At 43.5% G+C, this 14,177-nt stretch overlaps 1 protein-coding gene across 1 annotated transcript; it reads left to right on the top strand.

The window, feature by feature from the left end:
- The first annotated feature begins 449 nt into the window (after positions 1–449).
- prdm14 (PR domain containing 14) lies at positions 450–4,734 on the top strand. The gene is made up of 8 exons (XM_070928491.1): positions 450–1,071; positions 1,300–1,353; positions 1,458–1,618; positions 1,714–1,984; positions 2,089–2,291; positions 2,668–2,769; positions 3,948–4,167; positions 4,571–4,734. The coding sequence occupies exons 1-8, from the start codon at positions 450–452 to the stop codon at positions 4,732–4,734; spliced, it is 1,797 nt and encodes a 598-aa protein (XP_070784592.1).
- The last annotated feature ends 9,443 nt before the right edge of the window (positions 4,735–14,177 follow it).

Below are 14,177 nucleotides of genomic sequence, written 5' to 3'. Positions count from 1 at the left end.
CAGTAGTCCACATGTAGGTGAGGTTTGAACTTTAAATTCTGGATGTTGTAGATTCATTGAACATGTTGTTATATTCATTGCGGAGCAAATAACGTGTCCCTGATTCTCACTAAGGATTTTATGGTGTTTTCATATCTCTTTCTTAATGTCCTATCAGGATCTGTAGTTTGGTATTTCAGTCAAAGGTTATCTCATTTACTGCACTTAGTTTACTAGATTGTTTTAGCTCTGTTTTGTTAGGGTGTCAGCTGAATTACTAAAGTAAGTTAAAAATCATTCCTTCAGGTGTGGTCAACCTCTCTTGATGTCATGTTTCCTTTTTTAGATTTCTTGCATTAAACTTTTATAACTCACCCCCACTTCCTCTCCCACCCCCCTCTTCTCCCTCTCATCCACTCAAGGATACACCACCATCTCCATTTGAACCTCTGCTTCACCTCCGTGCTGTCATGTCGGTGTCCCTGTCCAGCATCCCTGTCGTGCTGAAGGACAAGAGCTACCATGCCGGCATGCTGAAGGGCAGTCCCGCTCGGGGCTTCTACCCTGCCCCTCTCCCCGCGCCCCACCACTACATGGACTTCTTCCCGCGGACTCACAGCCTCCTCCATCCCCTCAAGTCCCTCGGTCGTCTAGTGTCGGACACTCAGGCGTCCCTGCCGCTCAGCCTGCACGGCGGAGCCCCTCCGTTCCTCGGCCAGGGCGGCCACCACGCCTCGGTCCTGCACGAACACATGTTGAGCGCCTCCGGCATCCCCTACCTGAGCCAGATGTTGCCCGGACACCCTCTGTACTCCAAACCGGAGGAGCTGGCTGCTGTGGTGACCGAGCACGCCGCCGGTCCGCTGTCCTCGGACTTCAGCAGCCCGTCCAGTGAGAGGTCCTCTTCTTCCATCTCACCGCCGAAGGAGAGTTTGTTTCGCCTCCGGAGCGCAGACCTGTCGCCAGAAAAAAGGCGCACGTCTTATAACTTTAGCGAGGATGACTTGTTCATGGTGCTCTACGGTTACTCCAGCAGCCAGGAGCGAAACGTGGGTCACGCTATATCAGGACTGGCCCTGCCCGAAAAGTCAGGTGAGACTTCTGCCTAAGTTATTGGATGTTCATTTAGTCGTATATGAAAAGATAAAACGGCAAACTTTTACTAGTATCCTGCAAGCCAAAATCTCCAGGACCTCTGTCTGTTAACTATAGGTCTTATATTGCTTATTACTTATATAATAATAATGTTTAGAAATTGGATGAACGAACCCACGAGTTTTATTCCCCATTTCCTCATTTGGTGTTTGTTTTCTTTTCCAGTTTCGGACTCTCTCATTCTCCCCCTGGACAAAGAAACGCTTGAACTTCCAGAGGGTAAGACCTGCAAACTTTAATTACATAAATCACCTTTAATTCTGTGTCTTTGAATTCATGATGGCACGACTGAGACTTGACGCTGTGTTGTCACTGTGTTGCAGGGTTAACCATCCTGCAGGCAGCCTGGGGAAACGTCTCGCACCGCGGAGTCTTCACAGAGAAAAGCAGCATCCCTAAAGGGACGCGCTTCGGACCTTTCCAAGGCAAACTGGTCAACACCAGCGAGATTAAAACATACGACGACAACACTCTGATGTGGGAGGTAACGTGTTGCAGCTGTTCCCAAAGTCCTGTTCCAAGTGAGTCTGGTCGTTTTAACTCCTGTCTAATGCAGAAACACTCTTTTTCCTCCTTCAGGTGTTTGAAAACGGCCGGCTGAGTCATTTTGTGGACGGCAGGGGAGGCTCAGGGAACTGGATGTCTTTAGTGAAGTGCGCTCGTTTCCCAGACGAGCAGAACCTAATTGCTGTACAGGTCCAGGGTCAGATCTTCTACGAGGCCTGCAAAGAGATCCGGCCAGGACAGGAGCTGCTGGTGTGGTATGGGGACTGCTACATGCAGTTCCTCGGCATCCCTCTCACCCTGAAAGACCCCAGAGAGGACAGCAGCGTGGTTCTTGCCGCTGAAGGTCAGAATCTAATCTCTTCTGTTGATTTGACTCGTGCTTTAATCAACGCCTCTTTGGTTAGTTTTACCACCATGCTAAACATATTTCTTTCTCTGTGTCCCTAGATGCTGGTGAGGGTTTCAAGTGCGACAGATGCGGGAAGGTGTTTGCCTACAAGTACTACAGAGACAAACACCTGAAGTACACACGCTGCGTGGACCAGGGCGACAGAAAGTTCCCCTGCCACCTCTGCAGCAGATCCTTCGAGAAGAGAGACAGATTAAGGATCCACATTTTGCACGTTCACGAAAAACACAGGCCTCACAAGGTACTGAAATGCTGCAGCCCATGAAACCATCTCGTCATTGCATCACGCAGTAAAGTCGATAGGTGCATGCAGAAGTGTGTGTGGTGCTGAACGAACAGCTCCCCGCAGCGTCACTTACAAACGGATGCTTCAGGTTTTTATTAGGCCTCGTAATGAAGCAAGTTACTGTAAGACCTCTGAAGGATGAATGTGATGTGAAGCATCACAACTTGACAATATCAACAACATTGGTTATTAAAATCACCGATTCAATTATTCTGCGCAATACTCTTATTTCTAAATGAGGATAAACTCTTCCACAAAATTGTAAATGAGTTTTTCCTTCAAAAAATGATGACTCACTTAAATGACTAACGGATGTGTGTCTGGTCCGCAGTGCTCAGTGTGTGGAAAGAGTTTCTCGCAGTCGTCCAGTCTCAACAAACACATGCGTGTGCACTCTGGAGAGCGGCCGTACAAGTGCGTCTACTGCAATAAGGTAAGGAGCTGTTTTATTTTCCTTTTACAAAGAAATGTTGCTATATTAGCCTTTACACATTTCATACAGTCAGTCTGCCAGTAGTATAGACTCCTCCTATAAAATGCATAGTAATAAAAAGTTATGTAGCCCTGACCACAGTTATCAGAAGTAGGCCCATGAGCTCAGTGATAACGTTACACTTTTAAACGGAAACGTCTTCAAATAATCAGTCAAATTTGAGTTTGTTACTTTGTAAAAATGGCACATTGTTTATACAGAAGAGTCATAGGTATCACACACTGTGTCCTTTAACCGGAGGCCTACAGCTGCAAGAAACTTGAAAATGAAGAGAAATTTGCAGCCATGAAGAGTCTCCTTGTTTCTAATGGAAGTATTAAAGTACAGGACCTGCAGGCCTTTTCCTCCTCCTCCTCCTCCTCCTCCTCCTCCTCCTCCTCCTCCTCACTCCTCTTCCTCTTCCTCTTCCTCTTCCTCCTCCTCCTCCTCCTCCTCCTCACTCCTCTTCTTCTGCACTTCTTTTAAACCCGCAGCATTTTGGATCCATTTACTGTCTCCTCGTTTCATGGTGCGTTTGGCGCGAGCCCCTCATTATTGTCTCTCTCCGCGAGACACTTACATGCTAATTATCGCCAGATGTACACCCACCCTTTTGTCTGCCGAGATTACACTTTTAATTTACGACTCTGGAATGAGCAGAAGTTTTTTTTGTTCTTTTTTTTTCTCGACGTCCTCCCCTGTTTTATGCACCCGGAGAAGGTTTTGTTTAACCTAATCCCCTTTCTCCTTATCTGGACAGAACACGAGACCAGAGGTCTCATTGCAGAAGGCTAGGAGGCGACAGACGGCTGTCATAAAAAAATATAACGAAAATATAATAATAAATAATAGTAATAAAAATAATTGTTATAGGCTACATAAAGTCATTATACTGTAAAAGTCTATTGCTAGAGGTGACACTTTGGCTTTAGCCAAATTAGCTTGATTAGCTTAATCAAATAGAAATAAAAATTTAAATACAGGTGTGCTTGTAGCGAGGTAATAAAAGAAAGACCAGGGCCTGTCTTTTTGGTTACAACTGCGGTTAAAACCCTTGTTGTTGCCGAAATTGAGAATTTAACATAGTGAAAAAGGAAATATCGTACTGACCGAGTGTTTCTCCCTCCCTTCTCCTCCAGGCCTTCACTGCCTCCAGTATTCTGCGAACACACATCCGCCAGCACTCCGGAGAGCGGCCCTTCAAGTGCAAGCACTGCGGGAAGGCCTTCGCCTCCCACGCCGCCCACGACAGCCACGTCCGGCGGACCCACGCCAAGGACAAGCCCTACGCCTGCAACCTGTGCGGAGTTTCTTTTCAAGAGGAACAGGAACTTCAGTACCACACGAAAAGTCACAAAAGTAAGACATTATTATTATTATTATAGGAGTTATAGGCTTAATTCAATTTAGCATTAAAGGCAGGCTCACCTCTTTTTGTCTTTTTATTTTGTGGATATAATTCGTTGTTGGTTATAAGGTGATATAAAAAGGCATTAAAATAATGCAAGTAATTTAACCCATCGAATATTTAGAGGAGTATAAATTAAACACAATTTATCCCATAATGAGGTCGATCTGTAACAGATTTATTATTGCCATCAGTGTGGGAATCGTGTCTCTTACAGGCTGCATTGTGTTTAAATGTCTTTGTCGTATCAATTCGGTGGAATAGATATCGTGGGCTGCAAAAGGAAAATGTTGCATTGCTTCCGCCTTGGAAATTATTATTATTATTTATTGAGCTTTTTTTTCCCGTCTGCAGAAATCCTGGACAGCACAGTTCTTCCGTCTTCTCCAGAGAATGGATTACACGAGGACCCCGGGTTTCCAGTGAAGGACAACCCAAAAACACAGAAGAACGCCGGACAAAACTTTCCTTACTCCGGGTTAACAGTTTTAAATCCAGAATATCGGCCCTGGAACTAACTGGTCTATATGAGCTAAACTGTCCGCAGAAAGAAGAACCATGCTAATCGTGTGTAATATTTTAGACTAAACCTATACAGGACCATTGTGGTAATACCATGAGAGATAAATAAATAAGGCCTTTAAGGTAGGATCTTGTGGTTTTTCTTTGTGTAAATGCTGCTTTAAAAAATGTTGTTCTATAAAATGCCTATTTAAATAAGCTCATCCTAATTTAAATTGTTGGCAAAAAAAAATGTGTCTAAATCTATTTATAATATGTTAAAATATGTTGTCTGTTGTTTTGTGGCTTAAAGCTTCCAGTCTGCAATGATTTTGTGAACCCAATGTGATTCCATAATAATAATAACGGGTATTATTATTATTATTATTATTATTATTATTATTATTAGGTTGGGTTTTCTTGCATCCACTAATGCTTGAAAAGCAAAGCTATTTTTATCATTGTAGATTTGAGCCTATTTGTGTACAAAATAAATGTTCTCTTAATTTATAACGTATCATAATATTTTTTACTGTAATGTACGGCTGCAAAAGCAATCGAGAAATGTCCTCGTTTGTTCTCTATGAGCGTCTGCTTTTTATTAACAAATAAAAAATCAGCGCATGGAAACCAGATTGTTGCTTTTGGTTTATGTCCTTGAGCAGGTTTTCCTTTGAAATGTTGGTTGAGAACAAATAAAAAAACGAATTAATACAACACAAACCTTCCTTTTGGGCTACATGAGTTTTTAGTATCTATAATATTATTATTATATTATTTTATACAGCTTTATATATGTAGTTATATCTTTTAGTGAATGACTTTTGACAAGCATTATTAAGATAATTTTAAATGCAAGAGGAACCAAAAATGGGAGAGAGATTTTACTCAATCCAGTAGTTTCATGAAATCAATTACAATTTTATCAGTTATATTTATATTTTTATTTTGTTGAGTCTTCTCTCAAATGTGTTATTAGTGTCCATCGGTGCAGTTAAAAGACAGTGTAAAGTTGTTAAATAATTCAGATAATGTTCCGTGGAACATTTAGCAGACAGTTGCATGTATATCTGCATGTGTGTGTGTTTTAGGTATGGACCCTGTGTGTTTTGCATGCACGTCCAGTTATCACCAAAGTGCATTGTGTCCCTTTGTGTGTATCCACTGTCTAGTGTGTCTATATGTAGCCACGTGATGAATTGGAGACTGTGTGCTCACAGTAAAAGTGAACAAACCCCACTGGACCAAATGAATGACAATAGAGTGGAGCAGTAGGGTGGTCTATTGCTCCAACGCACAAAAGGGCTCGGTATGACTGACATCTGCCCTCACACTGTCACCAACTGTCCCACATGTGTTACCCTGAGATAGATAGATAGATAGATAGATAGATAGATAGATAGATAGATAGATAGATAGATAGATAGATAGATAGATAGATAGATAGATAGATAGATTTGTAAGTGTGTGTGTGTGTGTGTGTGTGTGTGTGTGTGTGTGTGTTGGTTAATTTGAGGAAAGCCCCACTTGGTGCTGCTGCTTGTGGTGGCGGCAGCATGGGGTCTGACAGATGACACAGCGTCCAGGCTTTGTCTCAGTGCTCTGTTATGTCACCTCTAACCTCTGCGTCACCATACTTCACACTGAGGGCATGTAGTCAGACACAACAACACTGCGACAGTGCTAAAGTGAGCGCTACAACACAGATTCAAGCAGTGGGAGAAGAGAAATAAAGCAAAAAGGAAGTGATTGAAAAAGTCACAGGGTGTCTTTCCATAAAGCATAAAAGATTAAACAAACTATTCAGCCTGCATGATGTAGATCTGAAATCTTCCTGTTTTGCCATCAGATCAGCGTGATAAAGGGCTTTTCTGCACATCTTTCTGTGCTGTGTCTGCACTGCAGGAAGGAGAGCAGTAAAGTCAGCACCGCTCTGCCCAGCCTCCCTGTTTATTTTCTGTAACGGATGGACAGCAGCCTTCAGGGTCAGGAGTCGCCTCCTCACTGAATGTTTAACAGCCTCCCTCTCCCTTCAAATAGACGAAATATGGATGCTTGAACAAGTGTAGATCACCCTTCATTGGACCTGCGCCTCCCATGTATACAACCCCCGAGCCTCCACGAGGGGCCTGCTGTGAAAAGAGAGGATACTCCCCTTTGTGGCCCTCCAGGAGCAGAGGGGTGGAGGAGAAGGATGGGACAAGGAACAAAGACAAAAAGAAAGACAGAAGGAGAAAAGAGGAGAATGAGCTGCCAGAGCTGAAATACTGAGATTGTTAGCGAGCTGTGCTAAAAGACTGGTTTTACTAGCACCTCTTTGATTGGCTGATTTAGGACTCAAGGCTCTAGCATGAGAGAATTTTATATCCAGGTCGTTTATACGGATTGATTTCACACTTAACCTCCTGGCAAGTTAACAGGGCCTCCGGAGGGCTATCCGTCAGATTAATCTCTATATTAATGTGATATTAATGATAAGAGCACTGGAGTTTTATGGTGTAGATTTGGTGAGGTTAATTCCCTCTGAGATTGAGGCAAACGGCCATAAAACAGTGCATGTTTTATTACGCTCAACTCATCCCATAAATGTGACCACAACTGAATTTGATGTTGTGATCAATTAGTCATGTCTATTGGTATAAAGAGGAGATTGCCGTTGCAGGGATATTCTTACATTTGCGGCCACCTGTGTGCTTCATTTTCTGCATTTCTACATACAGCATGATTGATAGATCTCTTCTCTTCTTTTGCATTTGCTAAGCTAGTGGAGCTGAGTGGTCAAATGCTCTGATGTATTGGCTTCTATTGATTCCCTAATAGATGTCAGTGTAGTGTGTGTGAGTGTTGTGTGTGTTTGCTGTAGTCTGGCTGATGTTGAGGCTAGCCCCTGTTCCAGACAGGCCTCAGACTCTCAGCTGAGTGGACTCATAAACTATAACCACACCAGCTCTCTGTCCATCTGTGCCTCAGTCTGCTTCAAACCACATGGAAACCTCAGCGATGATGAAGATGAAGGAGGATTCTGAAACGTGGAACTTTTTTGTTTTTCATATATAAAGACACTTTGTAGTGCTCTTGCAGTAAATGTGGCACCTGTCCCTTAATATATCAGCTTATATACACTTCAAAAACATGCCCAAAAAAAGCAGGTTTTCATCTCTTCATGACTTTAGTTTTGAAAGATCAGCCTAATTGAAGACCATGCAATTTATTAATTAGTTTTGTAGGAAGTTTCCAGGTGAGCCTAGTGGTGATGATGCCTTTTCTCCCTATTCAAGACCAAACTGTTCTTCTAAGAAGACGCATCAAAAATACCATCTTTGCAGCAGTGGGCTATCATAGTTGGACATGTCCCACCACGTGCTTGTTATAGTACCTCCTGCACTAACTGTACTTTTAATTCCTTTATTGAATTTGGAGCAGTAACTGTAAGTCCACTATAACTGTATTTCTGGTCTGTTATTTTATGTCTAATTTCATTTCATTAGATTTCATTTTCTATCATGTACATTTCCCCCCTTTTTTAGCATTTTTAAATGCATTTGAGACAATAAATCCAGTTGTTTTGGAAGTAGACTTTCCTTTTACCCTTCAGCTATATTTTTTTCATCCAGGTTAAGCTTTTCTGCATTTTTACTCTGAATCTTAGTTTGAACTGGCTCTCGTCACAGTGGCATGTTATCTGTGTGACTTCTGCCTTTAAAGAAACATTTGAGTTAAGTCATTTAAGTTTGAATGGATCCATGGAGCCCCCCCCCCCCCCATCAGCTTGTGTCCTGCCATTCATGCCTCAGGTTGGAGCTGTTGTTATCGGCTAGTGATTTCCACTGGGACAGTGGACAGTACAGCAGGAGACACACAGAGAGGCTCAGCGGCCTGCATGCTGCTGACTGGATGAAAGGCAGATCAAACACTGTCTGCAAAGCCTCTCCATATTGCTACCCAGCACTCAGTGTGTGTGTGTGTGTGTGTGAGTGTGTGTCTTCTAGGTGGGATTGATGCGTGAGGTGGGCAGATGGCCTTATCCTTCTCTGTGGGGGCTGGTGTGAGGTTCCACTGTGGTCCCATGGGGCAACATATTTTGGCCTACCGCTCCCAGTCACACACACACACACACACACACACACACACACACACACACACACACCACATAACCCCCAGCAACCCACAAAGCAACTCATCGTAAAATCTACTGTATACCTGAGCATAAAGTTTCATGGGATCTATCTATCAATCTATGTTGTAAAAGAACTTTAAAAAAAACATTATGTCCTTGCTCCTGTTTGAAGTATTTAACCCCTGATGGACTGCCGGGCTCTTCTTTTAGGCCAATTCATATGCAACAGTGCTGAAAGGAGTAAATCTGCTTGTAGGTTGACATCTGGCATTGTCATTCGGGATGTTAGAAAGTGTTATAGGGTTCTTCTCCCCATGCCTTGCGCTTTACAATAGTTCTCGGTGTGCTATTTGTGTGTCTTTATGCGCAAGGCTATTGTATGTACCCAACTGTTATTCCTGTGGGTGATGAAGCTAGCTTCGGTAGTGAGGAGAGGAGCTACTGTTACAGTACTCCCACCCTCCCTCTCTCTCACACACTTGTGTTTCTGAATCACCCCACATTTCTTGCTCCCCTCCGCCTGTGCGTTAGGGTGTGCACGTTTCCTCATGTCTGTGACAATAGCTGAATAAATTGACAGAAATTGCAGCCTACAACATGTATGTGTCTTGCTCTGATAGACTGTGACCATGTAAATCCCATGTGACAGTTACATCATGGTTTTGGCTGCCCCTGTTGGGCCAGGGTCTATTCTCAGGCGAACGTTTCTCTCGGTGGGGTCGTGGTGTTGAAAGGCCCTGGCTTGTCTTAAACTGATTCTTTAGGACAGTTGGGCCACATGCTGCTACGACACTATTGGCCAGAGGACAGACACACGCTGGTGTCCTGCATAAACTCATAGAAAGTTCAGTGAGTATCCCTGAGGAATCTTTAAATTTAGACATTTTGTTATACAGTTTTCTACAGACAGCTTCGATTGATCTTCATAAAGCATTATTTGGGTTTTCAGAGATCAGAGGAGGATTTAAATGTTAAAAAAGCCTAAGAATGTGTACTTTCTACCAGTAAAAGAAGGCCTGCATGTGTTGTCCCTGAGGGAAGGATTTACAACATATGGACACTGTACTCCGGCCACATGCGCATCGATGCACAGACGTGGTGACCTCCCTGCCTCTAAAGATGTTTGCTGTTAGTCCAACTAATCCCAACTAAGCTGTCCATTTAGACGACACTCTAGGGCAACACTCCCGTATGGCAGACATCAACTCTGCACTGGGTGTGGAGTGTGTTTTATGTATCTGAGATAGAGCAAGAGATAGTGAAGGAAGTGGGAAATTTCAACCGTCTTATAGTGGATTAGCTAATAAGCACTCTTGTCTTTTCCTCACCTCCCTTGTTCCCTTCATCTCTTCCTCCTGGAGAATGCACAGTCACAAGCCACACAGGACAGCTGATGATTGATTTCCCCATGGACCATGAGAGTACAGGAGTGAGCCACACAGTGCACTATAACCCTGCACACCAAACCCTCCAATGCACGGGTATGTGTGCGTGTGCATGCAGCTGAACAAATGCACACAAATCTACACAATGTATGCCCAAGGATGTGTTCATGCACAAACATAACATGCACATGAAGTGATGGACAGAGGGGGGCGGGTCAGCCACATATCCATCAATAGCTGTCAGTCACATTTAACAAAGCTAACAGCGCAGAGACAAGGGAGGACAACTGCTTTATCAGCTAGTTAGTTCCCTCCTCCTCTCATCACCTCCTCTGCCCTACCTCACCCTCTCTAATCACTGTAATACTGCCACTACTTTCAGCTCACAGTCTGATTTGGGGAGCCAACGACGTAACTAAAAGAAGTTACGGTGTGAAGCTGCAAAGGATTAAGCCCGGGGGGTGCTTTAAACTCTGCATTTATGCAAATCTGAACTCCTGGGATGGAATGATAATACGGCTCAGAGTTTGCACAGTCTGTTCCCTGAGTTAAACAGTGGCCAAATTCAAAAATGTAACCTTGCCCTGATACAGACAATATTCTTGTCATATATGCAGCTGCTAGGAACAGACCTGCAACTCATACAAAAGCTAGTACTGACACTTTTGATGACAAAACATTGATGTCAGGGTCAATATCCTCCTTTTTCAGGGTCCACTCCTTCCTTCCACTGCCTTTGAAAAACACAGTTTACCAACCAGGTTATATAGTCTCTGTTGCTTTCGCAGCTACACTTCTATTGTTCATGGGACAATTGACCATGACCCCAGGCAGCTCCCAAAGGCCCACAGGGTCAAAGGGCAGAAGAAGCTGAAAGGCCCTGGGGTGTGAGTGGTTAGCGGCTACCTCAAGGCTGGAATGACTGTTTAAGCACCTGATGCTTTGCGATGGTGCTAAACATTAGCGAGTGTAAAGCTGAAAGGTCTTAAAGTTGCTCGTCCAGGAGACTCGAGGCAATGATTCAACAGCAAGTGTGTTGACAGTGATGGAGATGAAAACTGTGAAGGATGAGGCGGGCACTGAGTGCACTACCACAGCTAAGAGTATATGTTCTTCTGCTGGTTTGTCGTGCTGTGTGTGAGTGTCTGTCCTGTCTGTCCACGTCTGTGATTGTGTATGTAGGAAAATAGAGTGTCTTGGTCCTGGAGCTGCCCCCACCCCCAACACTGAGTCATGATGGCTTTCTGAAAGAAAAGCCCCCCCCCCCCCGGTCCTGCTGAAACATTCATGAAGCCTTATGACCCTCTAGTCCACCTAATGTACCCTAACAGGCCTTTATGGCTTCTCTCTAGCATAGCGCCACCTTAGTGCTGCTTCCCGGCATCTAACTTCTTAACACCCCGCCACCACTGGTCTTTTACGCCCCTTCAGCAGTTTGTCGGAGAGGCCTCGCCCTGGTTCCCTGAGCGCACAGAGGATGGCTGCAGCACAATTACCCCAAGACATCCATTAAATCAAGCTGCAGGTATGTGGTTGCACTGGGGATAGATCCGGCTGATTTTGTCGCATGCTTCCAGTGTCATGTTGTTCCCCTTTCTTTTTTCTCCTCTCCTTCACGTGTGGTCATTGACTGTCTTTGAAATCTGACTCCTAACGGGGTGCATTGATCTGTTAAGATTGTCACTTTAAAAAAAGCCCCATTAGGGTTTAAGGTTTGACAGTTGATATCAACATCCTTTAGTGTTGTGACAGGTTTAAATGACCCAAAGAGCGAGGGGAATAAAGGCTGTGGGGCAGGAGGAAGGGACTGTGGATGAGAAACTTTAAGATGGAGTGTGGAAAAAATAAGACCAGGTGGATAATTTACTTTTGTAACAACCCTGACACAAGACTAAAGACAGAAGCAAGAGACCAGATTGAAGGAAAGACAAAGAGTATAGCTTCCTGTGTTGAGCAGAGTGACCTCAGCTTGTCATTGGGACTGGACACTGTGTCCTCTGTGTGTGTCCACCCTGTGTGGGTCCACAGGGAGATCTGGCCTGAGCAGTGTGTTTTACTATTCTCCTGGCCTCCCCACTGTGTTTACCTCTCGGTGGTAAAAAAAAAAAAAAATGCCATATGCTAAATGGGCTTGTGTTACGGCTCTGGTTACCAGGCGGACCTTCGGCCCCACACACACGCACTCCAACATCAAGCAGAACGGACATCTAAGCCATATCCAAGCCTATAAAGTGGAGCTCCATTGATCTGTTTATGCTTTTTTAACAATCTCCAACACATGAGATTCATCTCTGCCACAGACAATCTTCTGATGGCCATTGATTCATTTGGTAACACCAGAGCAATTAATTAGCGATGGCAATCACTGCTGCTTTTTGTAGTCGAAGCGTTATCAGTTACTCTGTGACATTTGCCATTTCAGTAATGCAATAAAGCAACTCCATAAATACTGTCTGATAAAATAGACCTGTTTGTTTTGTATTAACTAAATATCCAATACAAAAAGACACAACCCCTTCTCTTAATACAAACTACACATCGCAGACTACTTTATTGACAATGTTCTTATTGACTGAGGTAATAGAAGTCACAGAAGATGGCTCAGACTCAACATACGGTAAGAGTCAGTCTATATTTCTGATAATGTACATTCATCAGAGGAAAACTGCAGAGCTCTGCAAGTATTTTCTTCACTTCAGGATTTATTGGTGCCTGCTGAGTGTCTGGAGTCTGGGTATAAAACGTATCCCTGGCTTTTTTTAAAATAGATTTTGTAAAATAGATTCCTCTACATGTCAACCTTCTTCTCTTTAATTATTTCAATTATGTACTTAGTCTTTCGATAAGCAAGAGGATCTGCTACAGCATCTCAAAGCATTTATCCAGACACACGGGTTGGACTGCAACAAGGGATTCCTCAAATGTATGGAATACTATTTAAAGGCTTCAATGCACATGTGAAACATTGATTTAAACAATAACAGAGATGTAAATATTCAATACATTTTGAAAGGATCCACTTGCAGAGTCAAGTACAATACATATGCACATGCACACAGTCTGTTACCTCTATTCTGTTGTGTTTCATCCTGAATCTGTTTTGCACATTCATGTTCTTAGTTCAATCAGGACACTCACGTCAAGGTTTTAACTATTTACTGCAACAATATGCATTTTTAGTTTGGTGGTGTGACTCATGCAATGTCCTGGAACAAATCTGAGCAACTTGACACAGACTCTCCCCGGCAAAGCCTGAGATACACAACATCTAATGATCCAATGAGCATGTTCAAAATTCCTGTACGACTAAATGCTAATACAGGAGCAGGCTGGGGAGGTGGAGCGAGTTACATTTCTGAAAGCTGCCAGGAATGTAGCTGTTAGGATGAAATAATTACGTGGACATACTTGATTTGAGGGTGTATGGAACATGTGAGTATAAAATGCCTGAACTGCCACCTTTTGGTCCTTTGCAGTTGTATCATATCAGGAAATGTCCTGATATTATCATTATCATTATAACTGCTGCAAATAGAGTAAAATGCTCCAATGTTTCCCTGTGGAGAAGAAAACACAAAGTAAAGTTGTGATGATAGCTAATTTCTAGGAAACTCTTTGTTCTTTAAGAGAAGCAGACAACAGGTCAAAGTCACTAAACATAGTATGCCTGCATTAGTATCCCTCATTACATCATCCACCTGTGGTCCTTCTCTCCGACTCCGGCTCCAACTCAGATCAATGCCTCTGAAAAGGAGCCGACCTACAGTCACATTAATGGTGAGGGATCTTCCCAGAAGACTTTGCTGCTCACACTCTCACACATGCTCCGAACACAGCAGCCAGCCAAAGGGGAAACAAAGGTCAACACGGGCTATCCTGCACCAAGTCTTGTTTAGCCTAGCCAGGCCTGCTAACAGTTAAATGCTTACATTACAAAGTCCTGTTCATCAAGGACCCT

The sequence above is a fragment of the Enoplosus armatus genome, chromosome 21 (assembly GCF_043641665.1).
Source record: "Enoplosus armatus isolate fEnoArm2 chromosome 21, fEnoArm2.hap1, whole genome shotgun sequence".
In the NCBI taxonomy this organism is placed as follows: domain Eukaryota; kingdom Metazoa; phylum Chordata; class Actinopteri; order Centrarchiformes; family Enoplosidae; genus Enoplosus; species Enoplosus armatus.
This window is presented reverse-complemented; position numbering and strand designations above follow the sequence as displayed.